Raw genomic sequence first — 24,528 nt, 5'->3', positions numbered from 1 at the left:
GAAGTGTGGTCTACATCTAGCCAATCTAGCCAAACCCCAACTTCACAATGACCGAGTTAAGAAATGTCTACATGCCCCAAGCCAGATAAATGAGACTCATACACAGAATTTTTCAGAACTAGAAAGGATTTCCATTTTGTGGTAGGCAGAACACTAAAGATAGCCCCCCAGAGGTCTATACTCAGCTTATTCTAACATTACTAGGTGCTTCTATGAAGAGCTTTACAGATGTAATTGAAATCCTAACTCAGTTGACCAAGAATACAAAGATGATTTCAGTGGTCCTGACCCAGTCAGGTGAACCCTTTAAAAGCAGAGGGTTTCTTCCAGTTGGTGGAAACTGGACAACATCAGAAGGATTAAAAAACACAGAAGGATTTAGTGTTGCTGGCTCAAAGATGAAGGGATCCATTTGAGGAAAGTTGCAAGAAGCCTCTAGAAACTGAGAGATGCTCCCCAGTGATGACCAACAAGGAAATGAGGATCAGAGTCCTACAACTGCAAGAAAATAAACTCAGGCAAGAGCCTGAATGGGCTTGGACATGGACTCTTCTCCAGAACTTGCAGATAACAGTACATTGCAGCCAATGCCTTAATTTCAGTCTTGTGTGACCTTGAGCAGAGAATCCAATTGTGTCTACCAGGATTTATGACCTACACAACTATGAACCAATAAATGGGTGTTTTTAGCTTCTAAGCTTCTTGGTAATTTGTTACATGGTAAAAGAAAAAGTCCAACTATTGTTAATATAACACGAATGGTTGGTGTGACTTTGATGTAACCTGGCAGCCAAGGAGAGTGGTCTGGAATGCACATGTATGGACAATGATGACTTCACTGTACTAGTCATTGGCGGTGGTAGACGCTGTTGAGTGAACATGTGTACTGTGTGGCTGTTGTATTCAAAATGAGTGAGTAAAGCAAAAAATCTGCATCAGATTTTGCATTAAGTTTGAACATTCCTCTGCAGAAACTATTTGGACGATTCAGAAGGCTTTTGGAGACAATGCGATGAATACAATGCAAATGAAAGTGTGGCACAAATGCTTCAAAGATGGTCAAGAATCTGTTGAAAGTGATCCACATTCTGGAAGGCCTGCAAAAAGCAGAACACCTGAGAATGTTGACCTAAGTCGCCCTACAACCCAGATTTGGCACCCTGCAACTTCTGGCTTTTCCCAAAACTAAAATAACCTTTGAAAAAGAAAAGATTTCAGACCATCGATGAGATTCAGGAAACCACAACAGGGCAGTCAATGGTGATTCCAACAAAGCATTTTGCAGAGTGTTTTGAACAGTGGAAGGGACTCGGAGAACTATGTGAGGTTCCAAGGTGACTCTTTTGAAGGGGACTGAGGCATCATTGTCCTATGTATAATGTTTCTTGTATCTTCTTCGATAAATGTCTCTATTTTTCATATTAGGTGGGTAGATACTTTCTGGACGGACCTTATACACTGGGATTACCAGCTGTAAGAATAATCTGTCCCTAGAGAAGGGCTGACTTAAAGATAAAGTCCTTCGAAGATGGCAGAGTCAAGAGATGGGAAGAGATGGCTTCTATAAAACAAGTCTTTTATCCCTGAATCCAGCCATGCATGGAGCCTGTTCCAATCCTAAAGTTTCAGCTGTGTGAATCAACAAAATCCTATTATTATTCAAGACAGGTAAATTGACTTCCAGTGACACAGAAAAAGAAAACACTCAGATGCACGAAAAAAAGAATCCTCAATCCGTCCTGAACCAAGACCCAACCCCAACTGTATAGCCTGGGTTTGCATTTCAGTAGAAAAGTATAGTTGTCTATTCTATGGAAATAATACCGTTTAACACAACTTCTGATCTATTGAATACTTATTAATATATGGACATGGGGGAATAACTAAAACCAAGAATTAAGATGGATGAGACACTGACATATCTCAAGTCTAGAATATTGTTCAATTTATGATCCAGGAGACCCCAACAAATAAAGTTTCATTATATCTCACAGAGGCAGAGTCTGATACCTCAGGTCAATGGCAGGAAAGAGAATCTGTTTCCCAGAAACTAAATCCTGATAGTCCCAGAGACACCAAAACTCAGACGCAGGGTTCTAGTAAGACATCCAAGATTAACGAGTGATACATTTACACAATGGAATACTACACAGCAGAAAGAAAAAAGGAGCTCCTAGCCTTCACGGCACCATGGATGGAACTGGAGAGCATTATGCTACATGAAATAAGCCAGGCAGTGAAAGACAAACACCATGCAATCTCACCTATAAGTGGAACCTAATCAACAAAACAAACAAGAGAGCAAAATAGAAATGGAAACATGGAAATAAAGAACAAAATGACAGTGACCTGAGGAGAGCAGGGAGGGAGATAATGGGGGAAAGAAGGAGAAGGGTTAAGTAGAGGAACATGTATGAAGGACCCATGGACAAAGCCAAAGGGGTGGGAGGTGGGGATGAGTGGGGCAGAGGTGTATGGCAGGATGAAAATGGAGACAATTGTACTTGAACAACAGTAAAAAAATAGAAGTTACCCAAGGTCGAAAACTGGGAGCTTGAGACTGACAGAAGAAATGTCGAGATGGGCAGGAATCAAATCTATACACAGGGGTGCCAAGTGGAAACAAAAAGTGAGTTTTTGAGTTCACTGGGAAAGTATGGGGGTGCCCATGGAGTCAGATGCTCATATGCAGACATGCCATACCACTTACCAGGATTACTGGGTGTGGGAGACCTTGGGTTAAGCACCAGTTCCAGAACCAAACTACGCTGAGCCTTGTCTGCGACAGAGCAGGTGAAATTGAGAAGTTCAAAAGGTAGAAGTGAAATCCCAGAGTGACACTTTGGGAAAATATAAAGCACACATATAGCATTTTCAAATCATCATTTATGTACAACCTTAGGGTTGTACATAAGTACTTTGTGTACAAGTATTTCCTATGAAGGAAAGTATTTTTGGATCAGGTTTCTTGTGAGACTCAAGAAACTGTTTCTTTGGCTTTAGACTTGCAAGTTGGAGTGTAACAAACAGAGCAGATATGGAACTGATGTGTTCCTTTTAGAGAACTAAAAGGTAGGGTTGGGGGGCGGGTAGGTAAACAAATAAAGGATTAAAAAACAATGAAGAAAGCTAACAAAAAAATTCTACCTCAGATTTCCATTTAGAGGTAGAAGGAATACTCCAGTAAAGAGCTGGCTGTACAAAAAAACCAAAAAGCAGTTCATAAAAAATAGGTTTGAGGGTGGGAGTCAGGGATGAGTAGAGGGGGTGGGTGTGGTGGGATGAAAAATGGAGACAACTGTACTTGAATAACAATAAAAATTACAATCACTAACAACTTATCATAATAGTGAAATATTAGAAACACTATACAAGGGATTACAGCCAAGAATACAAACTAAGAGGACATGCTGAATACATATAAATCCCACAAACATAACAATGAGTAAAGGAAAACAGACACAAAAAGAGTACATAGAGTCTGTATCTAAAAATCTCAAAAATACAAAACAAACGTATGTCATTCTGAAGACAAGTTATCCTTATAGGGGAGTGGTGAGTGGAAGGAGTTCCAAAGGGGTGCCTGGCCTGGGGATAATGTTGTTTCTTGATCTACGTGCTGGTGACGTACTTTGTGAGAATTCAACCAATTGTACACTTAGAGTGTATGCACATCTACATACTTTCTATCCCCATGAAATATATCAAAGCAGAGCTTCCCACCTGTGTTTTGTAGAACTCTGTTGCTAAAGAAATATTATTATGGGGTTCTTCCATAAAAGAGTAGTTTCTGTAAGGTTGAGAAGTGATGGAAAAGATGCAGTTAAATATATTCCTACTATACAAGATGTCGCCATTGATGAGTCTGAACACATTCACCTTCCTACGTGCTTTTGGACCCACTCATGCTGCCCTGTTCAAGATTGTCTAAGGTTTCCTCTGGCCCCCAAATTTTAGTCACAACACACATGGCATGATAGGATGTGGACCTGCACACACACTGTGCCCCGACTGGAGCAGACCCACGTTGAGCCCACACTCACTATCATCAACCCGTCTGGATCAGCATCACCTCCTCTTCAGGGAAGAGCGCACATCTAAAACAAAGCACCGCCTGCTCTTTTGGGTACTCGCCTCCCTTCAGCACTCTGGCACCATGTAATCCCAGAGTGGCAAGCTGGCACATGCCAGATAATTTGCAAATGCAATATAGTGGAGGAATACAGAAAAGCCTATTTTGAAATAGAGCTTTTTGCAACTACCAAGTAATCTCAAGGGTTTCAAGCTCGCCAACCAGAGTTTCTCCCTAGTATTTGAAACCTATCACAAGTTGCCTCTTACCACCACCTCATTTTTCTAGTCACTCACATCAAAGCAAATCATCACTTGTTTAAAGCCAGAACTTTGCTTGTTCGCAGCGGGGCAAACATCTGCGTTCATTGATTCAGGTTCTTGTCTTTTTTCCCTTAAACTCTTTCCACTCTTGTTACCATGAGTGAGACTGTGGAATCTGAAGGCCGTCTCCATGCACAAAGAAATAACGAGCAGCATTCTGTGTTGTTATCCTGAAGACATTTTCTATGACTCCAGTTATTTAACTTGATTCAATCAGGCAGCTGGTTACCGTCAGCTGCTTGATCAAATTCATTTCTGCCAAGTTCTACAGTTAAAAAAAATTACCTAAAGTCAGTTCATTACCCTTTTTTATGGGGGAAAGAGAGGAGAGATGTGTCTTCAAATGACAAATAAACAATTTGCCCGAAGCCCATCATTTCTCTTCCTGGCATCTGAACATCAACTCTTCATTCTTTTTGCTGTAATCCTAATCATATATACCACCCACTGCTCCTTAATTATACAATTAGGACGAGAAAAACTAGACAGTATTCCAAGTCAATGACTCAAGCCAAGGCATTCGTAATAATGGAGATCCTAATTTTATTATATTGATTTCCAACAGAAGAATTAAATTATATATTTCAAAGAAGATCTAGAACAAGCTTATTAACATTGTGATGCCCAGTTTGGTGGGAACCCAGCTGGATTGGAAATCACGGCTTTGATGTCTCAAAGCATGCTTAGATCATAATGCAAACACTACCCTCCATCAGGCTCTGAGGACAAACTAGAAGCATGATTATATTTGAGAAAGCACACACTGTTAGGAAAAGGGGAGAGGTGAAATCAAATTAAGAGAAAATTTTACAAGTGTAACTGCCACAGTGATGGTTACACAATCTTGAAGTTAAATTGAAAAGAGCGTAATGAAGTGACTGCCAGACTGGGTTCAAGTCCAAGACACAATGAGCAGCCTTGCAAATAATGTTTTAAACGTATATGCTCCAGAGTGACGAAAAACATTACCCAAAGAAAGAACTAGAAGGAAAACAAGTTCACTTAGGAGCCAAAATACTTAAAGTTTTAATCAGAGAGAGATCTCCTAAGACTGAGAAAAAGAGAAATAAATTTCACGATTGGCTAACTCATGCTCCTACAAGCAGCGATGATGCACCTACCTCATTTAAGTCCTGCTGAGTTTCAAAGGCTTCCTTCGGCAGAGTGGCAGCCCTCTGGTCTATTCTATAAGATACAAAGAAAGAATATTTCAATTTAAAAGTAACCTTTCAACAACACACATTTGAAGCTGTCGGTGACAGATCTGCCTATACCCCTGTTAGAAAAATCCTCACTGGTACCCCACTGCCCACAGAACAGAGTCCAGGCTCCTTACAGTGGTCTGCAACACATGACAGTGTTCGGATTCTGCCTGCCCTCCTGGGCCCACCTCCTATCCCTCTCACCCTTGCTCCCTATACTCCAGCCTCTCTGGCCTTCTCTCTGCTTCTCCCGCCCACAATGTTAGTCTCCTGTTCAAACTTCCACCCTTGCTGTCCCAGACAGCTCATTCCTCAGATCTTCATAGAGCTGACTCATGTTAGCACGTAAGCTCAGCTCCTGTATCAGTTCCCAAATGAGACCCTCCTGATCTTCCTAACTTCCTAGATGTAGCCCTCCCCATCACTCTATCACACCTGAGATTTTCTTCTCAGCATTTATTACTACCTGATATTAAGCTCCAAGAAATCAGTGATTATATGCATTTTCTACACTGCTAAATCCTCAGTGAAAATTCAATATCTTTTAATTCATTAAAAAGTGTTTTTAAATAAATGAATGTGATCTGATACAATTGTCATATAATGACACCATTTGTTCACTGAAGACAGCTTGTGGAAATTTCATCCTTTCTCTTAACTAACACAATAAATGTTATAGCAAATGCTGGGTAATATGGTGAAGCTGACTTTTGCCACCACGTAGTTACCTGTAGAAGAAAAATAACTTAAAAATGGGCAAATCTACTCCAAATCAATTTTAGTTTAGTTTAGAAACACAAAACCAAGCTCCACAATCGACAGACGCTTAGCTCCAAATCACGAGTCACCAAATGCTGTGGTCCAATGGCGCCTATTACGTAACATCCAAGTTTTTTTGCAGCAGTTTTCAGACTATTATATAATAAACATGTTGAATTACAGTTATTAACTGTATAAAAAGGCCTGCTATCTTCATAAATAAGAGCTTTCATTGGTGTTAAGTCATTTATAAAAAGATTTACTGTGAGGCATAATTATTTACAGTTATTATTCAACCTCAATTTGAATTCTAAAGAAAATGTACATGTCCTCTGAATGGTCAAAAAGATTAATGACTTCTAAAAGTCAGGATGCACATTTAGAAATACCACAGCCTGACTTCAAAATATTCTTAAGAATGCAGCCTTCTTTCAGCCCACAGGCATTGCTAACTGTGCAAACAATTTATTTCTGGTGAGAAAGGTAAGGGTAAAACCCGTGAACGTCTTACTGATGCCTGCCACGTCTGCACATGGCAGCGCATTCCTCCTGAGTGTGATGGAAGACCGAGGGCGCCGACCAAGAGCCCGTGGAGAGATTACTCAGGTGAGAAAAGTGAAAAGTGAGGAGGAAGACCCCTGGCTCAGCTCCCTCTGCCTGTCAGGTCCCCGAGCCACACGCACCGTGACTTCAGGGCTTCAGAAAATACCAAGCGGCTCTTTTCTGAAAAATGGGGGAACCCTCTTGGGGATAGGGATTAACCATCCCACCCAGTAATTTCTAAAACTCTGAATGGCTTATAATTTCTTTGTAACTTACGGTGGTTCTCAAATTGTGTTTCTATGCAGTTATGGTAAGAGCAGAGAAATAGAAGAGTGTTGATCTTTAATGGAAAGAATATGTTTTCAAGCGGAATTTTTTCTAGGGCTTTGATGCCAGCAGATGGTAAAACAAATACAAAAGTAGAAAAACATTAATGGAAAGAAGCAGATACAGACTTAGTAAAAAATACAGTACGAATTATTGAGATGCACAGAAGAGCCTGCAAGTAATATAATCACATGATCTTCCAGGAAAACGACTCATCATCTCCAGTTAAATATCCAGATCAAGTTTGAGAATTGTGGTCTAAGCATCAAAAGCGCTTTAATAATCATCCAAGTACCTCCTATGTGCCAGGTACACTGTCGGGGAGATAATGATCAGTAAGAAGCATCTACGCCTTTAGGAGGTTTACAATCTAGTGCAATCTTAAGCAGAGGATAAAACTAATTGCAACCCAGCCTTGATGCTATCTCCGTAAGTCAAGGATCAGTGCACAAGAGCTGGTATCAGAATGGTGGAGAGGAACTGGGGAGGTAGAGACAGATCAGAGAGATGTTTTCAAGAATAAAAACAATCAGAAGGTTTTGGGTCTGGATTCAAAGTGTGTCATGAAAGAGATAGAGTAATCAAAGTTATTCCAAATATTGAGCCCCTGGGGCAAGAAAATGACGTGGTGTTTCTAACAGATACATAAAAATATGTCATTTTGGTTAGGAGAAGGAGGAGCAGGTATAAAGAGAGGCAATTCATGAGTTTATATTTAGATATTTGAAGCTTAAGGTGTGGCTGAAATAGGGAATTGAAAATACTCACACGGGGCTTCCCCCAAGACAGGGCGCTCCACAGTGTGTTTGACAGAGAGAGTGGTGACCACGACAGTGATGTGCGCCGGCCCTGGGTTCTGCATTGCTTATTCCTGTGTTGTGTGGCCGGAGCCTAGCTTGGTGCCTGCTGCAGGGTAAACACTCAGTACACATCTTTTGGATGGATGGATGGATGAATGAAAAACCAGAAGGAACCAGACCCAAGAATGACTTTTCATCTACCACTTACTAGGGATGTGTACGCATGGGCAAGATACTAACAGCTCTAAGCCCTGGTTTCCACATCTGCAAGGTGAAGATGATAACAGCAACCACTCATGGGATAATTCATCATGAGAAGGACCGTTCATAAATAATGCTTATTACTACTGGTAGCTATAACACATGCATTCTATAATCATTTTAAAAATGCCATAACAATAATTAATTGTATACTTTATTAATAACAACTGAAGCCTATGAATAAATAACTGAAAGAGATCAAAGTTGGGACATCCATACTCAGAGCTGCTAAGCAGGTCTCTGGGAGTGGCCAGTCATGGGACAGAAGAAAGCAGAGCCATGAAGAAAATGGAGACACATCACTAAGAAGATAAAAAGCTAAACAGAAGAGAACTCTAAATGCAGAAGAAAAAGAAATTATAAGAAAGAAGAGTATCAGTTTGCCAGCCCTTACCACTCCTGGCTGGGACTGCCAGCCAGTTTACTTATATTATGCTGTTTTACTCTCATGGTAAGTCTATGAGATTAGCCTTATAATACCCATTTGACCTAATAGGGCAATTAGATAACTTCACACTCATTAAACACATTATTAAGCACCAACTCTATGTCAGGTTTTATTGCAGTACTGGGGGACAAAACAATGAATCAAAGTCTCTGCCCTCATGAGACTTACATTTTCGCAGAAGAAGAAGCGACCTGAGGAAATAAACCAGAGGTGTATGGTGCACCACATGCTAATACAGAGGGGAAAAGGCAAGGACAGCATACGGGAGGGCAGTCTGAGCTCACGCTGCCAGAAAACCTCAGTCATCTGGACACGTGAGAATGAAAGTGTAGAAATCAGAGATCACTGGATTGCAAATGAGGTAGGGCTTGGCAGAAGAGGAAAACAAACAAAAGCTTCTCACTAGAGAAGTTTAGTGAGGAAAAGAAATGAAACAGTAGCTAGGTCTCTCAAATTTGCTTCTTTTTAATATCTTCAAAGATACTGCTTGAACCATTTTCAAACCTAGCTAGAAGCTGGCCTAAGTGCAAAAACTGGATCATACTCCCTCCAATTTTCTTTCTTCTCTTCACCCAAAACAACAGAAAATAGATCAAGCACAATCTTCTGCAGAGGGCAGTGATGAGCAGGGCAGCCAGGGCTTTCTCTCAGCTTCACTACAACCCCGGGCCCCAGCCCAGGTCCAGGCAATGGGAAACGCAGCGTGGACTCCTCAGAGCCCAAGTCCGGCTCTCAGGACAGATCAGAATGCAATGCCTTCAAAGGCCACCGCCATCACCACCGCTATTATCACTGCCACCATTATCATCACCCCCCCCAAACAAGCCCCGCCCCCTCCACCCCCATCACCACCCCATTGCTGTCCCATGGAGCCACCACAGTACTGCTGCCACCAAACGGCAGAATTCAAAATAAAAGCACTTCTCAGCAGAGAAACACAAAACTTAATTGTTTGCTGATATTAAAAGGGCTCCTCGCCAGATTGTGACTGCAAAACCATGGCTAGCTGACTGAAGAGCAGCTTTTCTAAAAATATTCGGTGTTCCTACATTATTGGAACCCGAAAGCACGTGCTGCGCCAGCCTGCAGGGTCATCCTGCAGTGGCCTTCCCCCAGGGGGCGGACTGGATCTCAAAATAGCACAAGGAACAAAGAATGAAGACACTTTTCTTGGCCTAAGAATAGTCTCCAACCACAGATGTGATCATTTGGGAAGCAGTATGTTCGTTTAGGATTTTCGATTTATACCAACATTTCAGCTTTCCATAATTAAATGAGCAGCTGGGCACGTTCCCTAAGTGAGTGAAGAGCTTTCCCATATGCCTAGCTGCTCGTGGAAGGCATGCGAGAGTTATCCGACACCCTCCTCTCCCCCAAACTCCATAGCCACTTATTACCTTTAACTTCTTTTCCTTTTTAGTTTTTTATTGTATTTTTCCCATTACCATTTATCCCTCTTATATCCCCTACCAGTAATCACCACACTGCTGTCCAAGCCCACGAGTCCTTTTTCCTTTTTGCTCAATCCCTCCCCCTCCTCTCCTTTCTCATTCTCCCTTAGCTGTCATTTTGCTATCAGTCTGTCGCCATTTTCCTTATTAGTTAGTTCAGTTCGCTCATTAAATTCCACATATACGTGAAATCACGTGGTTTTTGTCTTTTTCTGACTGGCTTATTTCTCCAGGTCCATCTACACTGTTGCAAAGGGTAAAATTTTCTTCCTTTTTACAGCCAAGTAGAATTCCATTGTGTAAATGTCCCATAGTTGTTTTATCCACTCATCTACTGATAGACACTTGGGCTGCTTCCATATCTTGGTGATTGTAAATTACATTGCAGTGAACATACGAGTGCCTATGTTTTCAAATCAGTATATGAATTCCTTTGGGTACATTCCCAGAAGCGGGATCACTTAGTCAGCCCTGGCTAGTGTGGCTCAGTGGATTGAACACCTGCCTGTGAACCAAAAGGTTGCAGGTTCAATTCTCAGTCAGGGAAATACCTGAATTATGGGACAGGTCCCTAGTTGGAGGCATGCCCAAAATTTCTTGCTTTAATTACTTATTCCAAATAACTTTTGCATCTCTCTTTCCCCACCACCTTAGGCCAAGCCACCATTAACTGTCTTCTGGACTGCCTCCCTGGCTTCCCTACGGCTTCCCTACTATTCCTCTACCCTGCCCACATCATTCCCATACAACACTACCTTGTCACTAACTTTCTGCACACTGTACTTAAAATAAAGACCAAAATTCTTCAAGTATCCCATGACTTTCTGGAGGACCTAGAATCTGTTCACACCTTCATCCTCAGTTCCTATCAGTCTCCCTCTCGGTGTTCCCATTACACTGGCATTCTTTCAGCTCCTCAGACACACCGTGCCCCGTCCTACCTCGGGCCTTTGTATACGCTGCTCCTGTGCCCACAAACCTCTCCAATTTCTCTCTTAATTAACTCATCTGTCCTTTAGATACCGGGCACCAGACCAATGGGGCTTCCCTCTGATACGTCTTTCTGTATTCTGATCTTCTGTATCTGCTGTGTAGCACGTCTTAGTGTCTACTTGTGTATTTGTATAATTATTGATTTGTCTCTTTCTCATGATGACAAGCTCCATGGGGCAGAGATCTTGAGTCTTGCGTTACATTTATTCTAGGGCTAATCCTGGCATCTGGCACATTCTAGGCACTCAGTGCAGGCTGCTGCTGATTCTGATATACGCCTGAGTATGTACAATGATTATAGTAAAACTCATGCACCCTCCTCTGACTGGAGCATGCCTGGCAGGAGGGATGCCTCTCATTCCAACAAGCAAACCCATTTCTTCCCCAAGGAGACCAGCTAAAGATTAACAAGTGTTTTTCTAACCCATACGTAGAAAACCTGGGCAGGAGAGTAAAAGGAGAGCGTCCAACACACTTTTTAGAGTGCTTCATATAAAGTTAGACCCTTAAAACCAAGCAGTGCCTACACATTTAAGAGTTCCAGACAGTCTACTGTCTTAAATTGAGCCTCTGTATTAGAAAGTCTGTATTAGAAAGCAACACGGGACACACCACAGTATACCCAGATGGCTGCCAGCTGGCTGTGTGACTGCTGCTTCCTGAAACCCTTGGAAACAAAAGATGTATCCCGAGAGGACAACCCTCTGAGCAAAACATTCTTTATGAACGAACAATAGCTGTATATGCAGACAGACAAGATGCCAATAATTTCCAGTAATATCACTAACAACAATAACTACCCTTGATACCAGTAAATACAAAGTTCCTTTCTCTAGGGAGTCTGAGCTGTATTAAAGGCATTCTCTTTCTGTTTTTCCCCCCACATTCATATGCTACTGAATCAAGAGTAAACATTGGGCAGCCAACTTCAAAGACAAAGTAACCAAGGCACAAAGTTTAAAATGACTCTCAAAGAAACCGCGACAAAAGAAAAAAAAAAGAATGAGACGTCAATAGATGTTCATGAACTGACTTTCCAAGCCAATGTATGTACTTGTACAGGTCAAAAAACTCCCATAGGGAAGACAAAGATGTACCTGGGAAGCATTATCCTAAAGGCCCAGGTACAATAACCTGGGAAGAGACCAGTGGCTAAAGGGCATAGGTGAAGAGACCTCTATGAGTGTTTCTGGCCTGGGTTCTAGGTGATGCATTTCAGGAAAGGAAAGTGCCGTGTCCCTGGAGACACCATGAGAAACTCCAAACACAGGGCAGCCCAGCTGCTCTAAAACAGACACCTCTCCTCACCTTCGAGGCCGAAACAGAGCCTGGAAACAGTCAGAACCACTCCAATGCCCAGAGAAGGGGTAAGGAGTGAGTCAGACCCACAAGGCAAATGTCAGAACTGGCAGAGGGAAGGAGGGGGAGTTGTCGTGTGTATGGTTCAAAATACCTCATGAACCAGAAGGAAGAGTTTGGGAAGGGATCTTCGGAACAGGGGATTCACTGGGAGCTGAGATCCTAATAATACTTTTTATCAATAATAATGATAGCAGCACCTGGTTTGCTGAGCATAATACAATGCACTTTGCTTGTATCATCTCATTTATTGTGTTCCTTTAATAAGTGACTATTAGACCCCTGCTGCCCGTGCCAGGCAGTGCTCAGCCCAGGAGACAGAGAGGTTGTAGCAGATGCTTCAGGTCCATGGTCAGGTCTGCTCACTCACGTTGTCCCCCCTCGAGCACCTGCCAAGTCTCTCCCCTTTTTTACTTCAAGAATTTTATGAAACAGAACTGAATCCCTCAGCCTGGAAGTGTGGGAGAGCTGCCTCCTCTTGGGGAAACAGGAAGGGAAATGTGTAGATAAACACTGGAGCCCTGAATTTTCAGAGGGATACATCTGGGAACTTCCTAGACATATCCTCAGAGAGGGCCCAGGGAACTAATTCTAGTTACCGAGAGTGTTTGGTCGCACACCTACTGTCTGCTCTTCCTCCTCCTGTGCCCCTGCTTCCCAAGGTTGCCTCCCTGCACCCAAGGCGTCCTGGGAGGCCCTGACATCTTGAGGAACCTAATGTAATAAAGTGAGCAATGTAACTAAGGAGACATAATCCCTGCCCCTCTGGAGCTTTCAGAGACAGAGAAAAAAAGTAACACACAAATGAAGAGTCAGTTCAGGGGCAGATACAGTTAAGGGAAAAGGAGTTGTGAGTAATGGAGGGGAAGTGGCTAATCTGAATGACAGATGAGTATCTGATGACTATTCGATACAACCCTTATTGCACTGGGCACTGTGATATTATATCTGATACTTGACCTTCCCGTGCTTTAACTTTTAAATCAGGATAGCTCTAAAAACAAGAGATCTTAAAGAACAGAGGAGTTGGGTAGGCATTAATATTAAACAAGCCTAAATTTCACATGTGTCTAGTAAAAGTTTTCTTTCTCAAAATGTTAAAAAGTTACGTCTTCTCTGTCTTCTCTCTTCCTCTGCCCTACTCAGGCCTTCTTCGTTGCTTCCATCACCTTCCACAAGGAGGATGCTTTAGCCTCCAAGATGTCTCCTCACACTGCACACTCATTAGAGCAGTCTTTCAAAGATGTCATCTGGGCACGCCATCCTCATTCATAACCCACAATGGCTTCTCTCTGGACTTCCACAAAATCTGAACTCCACACTCTGGGCGCCAGGCCCTGTGCAGTCTGGCCACCGCCAACCTTTCTGACGTCACATCCTCTCACGATTCAGTATTCTCCAGCCTTCCAGATGTTTGTCTGTGTCTCTGATAAGCGGCACCCTTGTACCTGCTGTCCCCAGAGTACATGTTAGTTAGGATTCTATTATTCCATTTAAAAGCAAACAGCAAATGCCAAACATGCTTCAGTACAAAGCTGTCCTTACCAACATGGTCTTGGCACACGATGAATAAAACTTGGATCAGTTTCTCTCTGAGGGGCAAGGGTAGATTACTGATCAGAGAGGCAAATCTACAGACTAAAACATTCAAAGAAGGAGGTGTCTAGGACATAAATTCTGGTTTAAGCGTCATCTCATCCTATGAAAGTCACCTTTAACATTTGCTTTCTGATCCCAACTGACCCAAACCATAAAAGCTGCAGGTATCATTGAGAACACTTTTTAAATTTCCTTCACTCAACAAAAATTAAAAATAAATCCATTTTCTCCTAACACTCTAATAATATTTCTGTTTACCTCAACTTGAGGTAGAACTGCTGAAAACAAACAAAAAAACAGAACAGAGAAAGTAAAATTCTATCATAGGAGTGCAGAGATTTTAACAAAGTTATTATGGCTCCATATTTATGAACAATTTCTTGATTTGAAAACTTAATAGGGGCTCAATGGGGAAAATTTGGATATCAAAAACAATATTTAAAAAAAAATTTTCTTTCTTTATTTTTAGACAGAGTAGAAGGGAGGAAGAAAGAGAGGGAAAGAAGCATCAATGCTTGGTTGCTTTGCACGTGCCCCAAACTGGGGACCTGGCCCACAACCCAGGCATGTGCCCTGACTGGGAATCAAACTGGTGACCCTTTGGTTCACAGGCCTGTGCTCAATCCACTAAGCCACTCCAGCCAGGGCTAAAAACAATACTTTTTAAATCATCCACCATCATCCCACCTGAAAGTAACCACCAGTAAAATATTGATTTATGTCTTTTTAGTATGTTTCTGTACACAATTATTGTAAATAGTAACCAAAAATAGAATCACATAATACCAATAGGTAACTGCTTTTTCTACATGTATAAAATAGATCATGTACCCATATTAATACTCTCCTAGAACATAGTTTCAAACACCAACCATACAGATTGGCATTTCTCAAGTGGGTAGTGGTATGTCCCCTCGGGAGCATTTAGAAAATTTGGAAGCTATCTGTGATTGGTTCAGAAGCTGGGGGTGCCCTCTAGCATTTGGTGGGCTAGACCCAAAGCTGCCAGAGCCCCTGAGATGTGTGGGCAGTCCCACACAAGAAAGAATTGTTCCATAACCCACATGACTTCCACATATCTTCTGGGAGTGTTAGAGCCAGAGACCATTTACCCTCAGCGCAATCTGAACCAGAAAACTACGAGGGCTAGTGGATGAAATAGAAACACTGGAATACGCAAGTAAGGGGGAAGGGATTGCAATGAACTGTCTCAGAGGTTGCACCCCGAGCCACTATCCTGTGACCACATACAGAAGTCCAGACACAACTTTCTATCTAGTTCTCTCAAAGTGATCAGTTATCCATGATAAGCCTATTTTCTTCCATGATCAAATAACTGGAAAATGTATATCCTAAGTTTTATTTCAGTTAAACATTTCAATTCCAATGCCTAGACAGCTTTTATCCTTAAGCACACACTAACAAAACTTTGTAATGCATGTACATAAAAATATTTTCAGACAATCGAGATGGTGGCAGAGTAGGTGATATTTACACTCACTTCTTCCCAGGACCAAACCATGAACACAACTAAATTGTACAGCAATCATCATAAATTAATAAAAGAAGACTAATTAAACAGAAGTCCTATAACCATGGATTTACAGAAGAAACCACTTGAGACTGGTAGGAAGGAGACAGGCATTGAGAGAGTTGGCCCCACACCCACACATGTCAGTTGAAAATCTGAAGGGATATTTTAGCTGAAAAGTTCCCCCTGAAAACAAAGAGATCTCAATCCCATGCCAGCTTCCCAGCCCAGAGCACCAGAGCTGGGAAGAGTAGCTCACATAATCTGTCTTTAGAAATCAGCTGGAATTCCATCTACCACGAAGAGGTGGCAGTCTGTTAGAAATCCAGGTGCCCTGTTGAAGGACCAGGAAACATGTCATTCACAGCCACTCACCCTGGGCTCCAGCAGAGGGAAGGGAGCTCAGAGCAGACCGGGGTCATACAGGGAGAGACTGGATTTTGTTGCTTCAGGGAGACAGCTGAAGGGACAGCTGCCAAGGTGGCCGTACAGAGTCCTTCTCCAACACTGCCAGCAGACACCATCTTTCCTGGACCAACCACTCGCCTTCATACCACATCAGTCTGAAGGAATGCACTACCCTACCCCCTGACTCCCTGTGGCCCTGCTGAGCTCACACCCTGCAGAAAAATCTGCTGGCTATGGCCGGCCCAGGCCCATGGTACAGACTTTCTTAGAGGGCTCTTGAGGAGCTATGAGCAGACTTAGAAGCTGTAAGAGATGCACAAGGAAAGAATGAGTTGTGTGGCTGTAGGGCAAGGGCTATTTTCCTCCCTCCACAAGCCCTGGTGCCTCCCCAGTGAGAGAGCTACTGGCCCCACCCTTCCGACTCCCTGTGGCCCCACTCTTTCGGAGGAGTCAGCTGGCCGTGGTAAGCCTGGGCCTGCTGAGCACACTTTCTTGGAAGACTCTCAGGAAGTCTAGGCAAAACTGAAAAGTGTCAGAAACACAGAGGACGAGGGCCATATTTTTCTCTATCCTTGATCAGTGCCATTGTTCCGGTGCAGAACACTCCTCCCACATAGCCAAAAATCATGGTCTTCTTTAGCCTGATGTACCTGGCTGGCCTAACCCTAAAGACTCCCTGAGATTCTGCCCCACTACCATGGTCTGTTTACCCTAGGCAGGAGGCCAGCTGGTCTTTGTGTACACTGAGAATTTTTTAAAGTGGACTCGGACCCGTGAATGGTGCTAAGTTTGAATGTGTATCAATCTGGTGAACCCCACCTGCCCCGACCTGGTTAATCACAGAGAGGCTCTTTCAGTGACTGAGCCTAAGAGTCAAATAGCAAGTGGAGGTAACTTGAGCCTTTTTGTTGAACTTCCCCTGGGCTCAGTGTTAGTGGAAGGCAGACTTGGCCCCTTCCATGCAAACTCAGGACCAGCAGAGGCAGCCACAAACTATGGCTTGCTTTATAGCTCCAAACAGGGAACCCAGGACCAGTCGCAGGCTGCATCTGAACCAACACATCTGATGGCAGGCTTCAAACCATATTAACATGACCCAGTTAGGTCTACAGGCAGCATACCCAATGGGGGATCTCACCAGGCACCAGATCCTGCTGGGAAAAATTAAGCTTCATAGGTCAGCTGCTCATATACTGTCCGGGGACTTAAAAAAAAAACTATTAAGAGACAGAGAAGGACATTGCATAATGATAAAAGGATCAATTCAACAAGAGGATAAAACCCTTGTATACATTTATGCACCCAACATAGGAGCATCTAAATACGTGAAGCACATCTTGATGGACATAAAGGGAAAAAGTGAGAGCAATACAGTTATAGTAGGGGATTTTAATATCCCATTGACATCAATGGCTACATCTTCTAGACAGAAAAATCAATGAGAAAACAGTGGACTTAAATGACATACTAGATGAGATGGATTTAACTGATATTTTTAGAGCATTTCACCTCAAAGTAGCATAATATACATTCTATTCAAGTGCACATGGAACATTATCTAAGATAGACGACATATTATGGGACAAAACAAGTCTCAATAAATTGAAGAAGACTGAAATCTTATTAAGCATCTTTTCTGACCAAAATGGGGTGAAATTAGAAATCAATTACAAAAAAAATTGAAAACGCACACATGGAAGCTAAATAACATATTACCAAACAATGAATGGGTTAACAGATCAAGGAAGAAATCAAAAGACACCTTGAGACAAATGAAAATGTAAACACAACAACCCAAAATCTATGGCACACAGTAAAAACAAATGTAAGAGCAAATTTCAGATCATTACAGGCCTACCTCAAAAAACAAATAAATGGATCTCAAGTAAACAATCTAATCTGACACCTAAAGGAAACAGAAAAAAAAAAAGCCCAAAGTGAGTAGAAGGAAGGAAACACTAAAGATTAGAGCTGAAATAAATGAAATAGAGTCTAAAAACCAATACAAAAGAACAATGAAACCTAAAGCTTGTTCTTTAAAAAGATAACAAGATTGATAAACCTTTAACCAGACACATCAAGTAAAACAGAGGACCCAAATAAATAAAATCAGAAATAAAATGGAAAAGAAACAACTGACACCATAGAAACACAAATATAAGAAAACATTATGCACAACTATATGTCAAACATTTCACAATTGGGAATAAGTGCATAATTTCCTAGAAACATACAATCATCCAAAACTGAACCAAGAAAAAACAGAAGATCCAAACAGACCAATTACAACTGACAAAATCAAAACACTAATCAAAAGAACTCCCAACAAACTAGTCCTGGACAAGATGTCACCAAAGGTGAATTTTACCAAACATTAAAAGAAACACTAACACCTATACTTCTCAAGCTATTCCAAAAAAGTCTCATCACATGAGGCCAGCATTATTCTAATTCCAAAACCAAATAAAGACAGTAAAAAGAAAAAATATAAAGGCCAATATCCCTGGTGAACATAGATGCAAAACCCTCAAAGAAAATACAAATTAGCAAACCAAATTCAGCAGTACATTGAAAAGATCACACACTAAGATAAAGTGAAATTTATTGCTGGGATGCAAGATTGGTAAATTTCCACAAATCAATTAACATGATACCCCCTATACACAGAATAAAAATCATATGATCATATCTCAGATGCAGGAAAAAGCATTTGACAAAATCCAACACCCATTTATGAAAAACACTCTCAGCAAAGTGGGAATAGAGGGAACACGCTTCAATATAATAAAAACTATACACAACAAGTCATCAGTTAACAACATACTCAACAAGGAAAAACTAAAAATATTTTGCTTAACAACAGAAACAATTTCCAGCCAACATGGGAGATGTAGGTAGATACACTTTGTCTCCTCACACAACCAAAAGAAGAACAACAAATTTCAAAACAAAAAATAACCAGAACTGCCAGAAAAGTGAATTGTATGGAAGTCCAACAAACAAGGAGCTAAAGAAGAAACATTCATCCAGGAGGGATGGGCAGGAGGGGCAGAGATGGACAGCCAGGTGGAGAGGACTCAGGACAAGGTGATGGCTGGAGCACTGGGCAGTCCCACATTTGTGTGTGGATAAACAGAGAGGAACAACTGGGTAGTGAGACAGACCACACAACCCAGGGTTCCAGCGCTGGGCAATAAAGCCCCAAAACCTATGACTGAAAAAACCTAGGGAGTTGTAGCAGTGGGAAAAACTCCCAGCCTCACAGGAGAGTTCCTTTGAGAGACTAACAGGTTCCTAGGACATAGGAATGACATGGGTTTGTGTACAAACCCACCAACCTTGGAATGACCACCAAAAGGGCCCACAATTTGCTTGTGGGTAGCAGAGGAATTGAGTGAAAACCAGCAAAGAGTGGAGCAAGCAGCACTGTTTCCTCTCAGGCCTGTCCCCCACATATAGCACCACAACACATCAACGTGGGTTGCCCCGCCCTGGCGAATACCTGAGGCTCTGTCCCTTACTATGTAACAGGTGGGCCAAGACAACAAAATATGGCCTAAATAAAAGAACAGAACAAAGCTCCAAGAATAGAACTAAGTGATGAGGAGATAGCTAACCTATCAGATGCAAAGTTCAAAACACTGGTAATCAGTATACTTACAGAAATAGTTGAGTATGGTCACAAAATAGAGGAAGAAGTGCAGGCTATGCAAAGGGAAATAAAGGAAAATGTACAGGGAACCAACAGTGAAGGGAAGGAAACCAAGACTCAAATCAATGGTTTGGAGCAGAAGGGAGAAATAAACATTCAACCTGGACAGAACGCAGATCCAAGAATGCAAAAAATGAGGAGAGGCTCGTGAACCTCAGGGACAACTTTAAACGTTCTGAAATCTGAACCAGAGGGATGCCAGTAGGAGAAGGAAGAGCAAAAAATAGAAAACTTATTTGAAAACATAATGAAGGAGAACTTCCCCAGTCTGGCAAAGGAAATAGATTTCCAGTCAGTCCAGGAAGGCCAGAGAGTCCCAAAGAAGTTGGACCCAAGGAGAAACACACCAAGGCACATTGTCACTAAGTAAAGATAGTAAAGATAAAGTAAAGTAAAGTAAAGTAAAAGATAAAGTAAAGATAAAGAGAGAATCTTAAAAGCAGCAAGAGGAAAGGGGACAGTTCCCATAAGACTATCAGCTAATTTCTCAAAAGAAACCTTACAGGCAAGAAGGGTGTGGAAGGAAGTATTCCCAGACTTCCGTCCAAGATGGAAGCATAGGTGGAAACACTGTGCCTCCTCGCACAACCAAGTCTAAAGACAACAAAGTTTTAGTAACAAACATGCAACCAAAACACAGAAAACTGTATGGAAGTCTGACAACAACAAACCATTCAGCCAGACCAGTAAGAGGGGGGGGAGTCAGCGGCTGGTGGAATGGGGTCACACAGGAAAAGGTGGCCAGACCGACTGAGGCACACAGGCGGCAGTTGGCAGATCCCAGGTGTGGGGTGGCAACAGGTGGACCCAGTGAAGGCGAGGGGTGGCTGGCTGACCTCGGTCACACATTTGCGTGCAGATAAACTAGGCAGAAGAGCCAGCAGTGAGACAGACCTCACAAACCAGGGCCCTAGCGATGGGAATTAAAGGCTAAAAGCACCAGTTGGAAAAACTTTCAGGGTTGAGGTGCTGGGAGATGCTTCCAGGCTCACAGAGAGTTTGTTGGAGAGACACACAGGGTCCTGGAGGGTGCACAAGCCCACACACCCAGGAACCAGCACCAGAAGGGCCCAATTTGCTTGCAGGAAGCAGCAGAGGGGACCAAGATCCAAGAGAGAGCAGAGCAAACATCATTGTCCCTCTCTGACCCCGCCCCCACACAGTGTCACAACCCAGGAACTGGGTTGCCCTGCCCTGGTGAACACCTAAGGCTCCGCCCCTCATACATAACAGGCATGAATAGACTAAAACATTATGGCTCAAGAAGAACAGCTCAGAGCCCCAGAGCCAATACTTCTAAGCAACCAAGAAATAGCCAACCTATCAGACGCACAGTTCAAAACACTGGTGATCAGGATGCTCACAGAACTGGTTGATTTTAGTCACAAATTAGAGGAACAAATGAAGACTACACTAAGTGAAATGAAGGGAAATGCACAGGAAATCAATAGTGATGGAAAGGAAACTGGGACTCAAATCAAGGGAGTGGACCAGAAGGAAGAAAGAAGCAACTAAACAGAAAAGAATGAAGAAACAAGAATTCAAAAAAATGAGGAGAGGCTTAGGAACCTCCAGGACATCTTTAAACCTTTCAACATCTAAATTATAGGGGTACCAGAAGGGGAAGAGGAAGAGCAACAAGTGGAAAACTTATTTAAACAAATAATAAAAGAGAACTTCCCCAATCTGGTAAAGGAAATAGACTTCCAGGAAATACAGGAAGCTCAGAGAGTCCCAAAGAAGGTGGACCCAAGAAGGAACACACCAAGGCACATCATAATTACATTAACCAAGATGAAAATGAAGGAGAGAATTCTAGAAGCAGCAAGAGATAAGGGGACAGTCACCTACAAAGGAGTTCCCATCAGACTGTCGGCTGATTTCTCAAGAGAGACCTTATAGGCAAGAAGGGGCTGGAAAGAAGTATTCCAAGTCATAAAATCCAAAGACCTACATCCAAGATTGCTCTATCCAGCAAATCTTTCATTTAGAATGGAAGGACAGATAAAGTGCTTCTCAGATAAGGTCAAATTTAAGAAGTTAATTATCACCAAGCCCTTATTATATGAAATGTTAAAGGAATGTATGTAAGAAAAAGAATTAAAAAATATGAACAGTGAAAGGACAGCAAACACACAGTTATTAACAACCACACCTAAAACAAAAGCAAACTAAAAGGACAGCTAGATCAGGAGCAGAACCATAGAAATGGAGATCACAAGGAGGGTTAGCAACAGGGGAGTGGGAGGAGGAGAAGGGGGGAGAAGGTACAGAGAATAAGTAGCATAGACGGTAGGGAGAAAATAGACAGGGGGAAGGGCAAGAATAGTATGAGAAATATAGAATCTAAAGAATTTGTGACACATGGACATAAACTAAAGGGGGAGGGGAATGGTGGGGAAGGGGTATGTAGGTTGGAGGGGAATGAAGGGGGGAAATGGAACAATTATAATGGCATAATCAATAAAATATATTTAAAAAAAGAAGTATGCACAGTCACGAAAGGCAAAGACCTGCATCCAAGATTATTCCACCCAGCAAAACTATCATTTAGAATCAAAAGGCAGATAAAATGTTTTTCAGATAAAGTCAAGTTAAAGGAGTTCACCATCATCAAGCCCTTACTACATGAAATGTTAAAGGGACTCATCCAAGAAAAAGAAGAAGATCAGAAATATGAACAGTAAAATGACAACAAACTCACAACTATCAACAACAAAACAAAAAAGAATCAACTAAGCAAACTCCTTGTAGAGGAACAGAATCACAGAACTAGAGATCACATGGAGGGTTATCAATGGGGAGGGAGAGGGGGACAAATTAGGGAAAAGGTACAGGGAATAAATAAGGTACAAAATAAAGTACAGGAAATAAGGTACAGGTACAAAATAGACTGGGGGAGGTTAAGAATACTATGGGAAATGAAGAAGCCAAAGAACTTAAATGTATAACCCTTGGACATGAACTAAGGTGGGGGAATGATGGTGGGAGCGGGGGTACAGGGCAGAGGGGAATAAAGGGAAGAAAAAAATGGGACAATTGTAATAGCATAATCAATAAAATATATTTAAAAATAAAAAAATCAGGAACCAGATAAGGCTGTCTACTTTCACCATTCTCATTCAGCATAGCACTGGAGGTTCCAGCCTCAGCAATCAGACAAGAAGAAGAAATAAAAGGCATCCAAACTGAAAAGAAATAAGTAAAACTGTCATTATTTACAATGACATAATACTGTATGTAAAGAACGCTAAAGGTTTCTCCAAACAACTCCTAGAACAGATAAATGGCTTCAGTAAAGTAGCAGGATACAAAATAAACATTCAGAAATACATTACACTAATGAACTATCAGAAAGGGAAACTAAGAAATCCCATTTACATTTGTCTAAAAAAAAAGACTATGAATAAATTTAATAAAGGAGGTAAAAGACTTGTAGTCAGAAAATAATAAGGCACTGAAGAAAAAAACTAAAAATACACAGAGTAGAAGCATACACTGTGCTCACAGATATAAAAAATTAATATTGTTAAAAGGTCCATACTACCCAAGTCAATCCATGGATTCAACATGATTATTACCAAGACAACAATGGTGCTTTTCACAGAACTGGAACACATAATCCAAAAATTTATATGGAACCACAAAAAACCCTGCATAGCCACAGCAGTCTTGAATAAGAAGAACAAAGTAGGAGGTGTCATTCTACCTGATGCCAGTTCATACTACAAGACTACAGTAATCAAAACAGCATGATACTGGCATAAAAACAGACATATAAAACAGACAGCCCAGAAATAAACCCACACCTATATGGTCAATTAATATTTGACAAAAAAGGCAAGAGCATACAATGGTGTAAAAACAGTCTATCCAATAAATTGTGTCAGAAAAGTTGGACAGATACTAGCAAAATAATAAAACTAAACCATTTTCTACCCTGGCTGGTGTAGCTCAGTGGACTGAGTGTGGGCCTGTGAACCAAACAACCATAGTTCAATTCCCGGTCAGGGTACATGCCTGGGTTGCAGGCCAGTTCCCAGCAGGGGACCCATGAGACACAACCATACATTGATATTTCTCTCCCTCTTTTCTTCCCTTCCCCTCTAGAGATAAATAAATAAAATCTTAAAAAAAAAAACTAGACCACCTTCTTATATCATATGCCAGAATAAACTCAAAATAAATTAAAGACTTAAATGTAAGACTCAAAACACAACTCCTACAAGAAAACACAGACAGTAAAAATGGACATTTATTTAGCAATATTTTTTCTGATATAGCTCCTTGGGCAAGGGAAACAGAGAAAAGATTAGAATGAGAGTACATCAAACTAAGAAGTTTTTTTGCACAGCCAAGGAAACCATCAACAAAATAAAAAGACGACCTACAGAATTTGAGAAGATATTCACTGGTGGCACAGCAGATAAGGTGTTAATATCCTAAATTTATAAAGGAATCACACTATTCAACACCCCCAAAAAATCCAATTAAAAAGTGGGCAGACCTGAATAGACACTTCTTCAAAGAGGACATACAGATGGCCAATAAACATATGGAAAGAGGCTCCCTGTCACTAATCATCAATAAGCGCAAATGAAAACCCTAAGGAGATATCACCTCACACCTGCAGAATGGCCATCATCAATAAATCCACAAAACACAAGCGTTGGCTGGCATGTGGAGGAAAGAGAACCCTCACGCACTGTTAAAGAACAAAATAGAAGTACATACAAAACC

The 24,528-nt window shown here is 41.6% G+C and overlaps 1 protein-coding gene across 7 annotated transcripts in view; it reads right to left on the bottom strand.

Moving 5' to 3' along the window:
* The window catches only part of FAM13C (family with sequence similarity 13 member C), a 126,538-nt gene that overhangs the window by 46,000 nt on the left and 56,010 nt on the right, over positions 1–24,528 (bottom strand). For all 7 annotated transcript variants that reach the window (XM_037062747.1, XM_037062740.1, XM_037062741.1 and 4 more), the window contains one exon: positions 5,517–5,580. In XM_037062747.1, coding sequence (XP_036918642.1) covers positions 5,517–5,580 — 64 coding nt within the window. The remainder of the gene's footprint in view (positions 1–5,516; positions 5,581–24,528) is intronic.

This window comes from Sturnira hondurensis, unplaced genomic scaffold, assembly GCF_014824575.4.
Source record: "Sturnira hondurensis isolate 20B ecotype Veracruz unplaced genomic scaffold, ASM1482457v3 Scaffold0014302, whole genome shotgun sequence".
Taxonomy (NCBI): domain Eukaryota; kingdom Metazoa; phylum Chordata; class Mammalia; order Chiroptera; family Phyllostomidae; genus Sturnira; species Sturnira hondurensis.
Note: the sequence above shows the minus strand (reverse complement) of the source record. Positions and strands in the feature narration are given on the sequence as shown.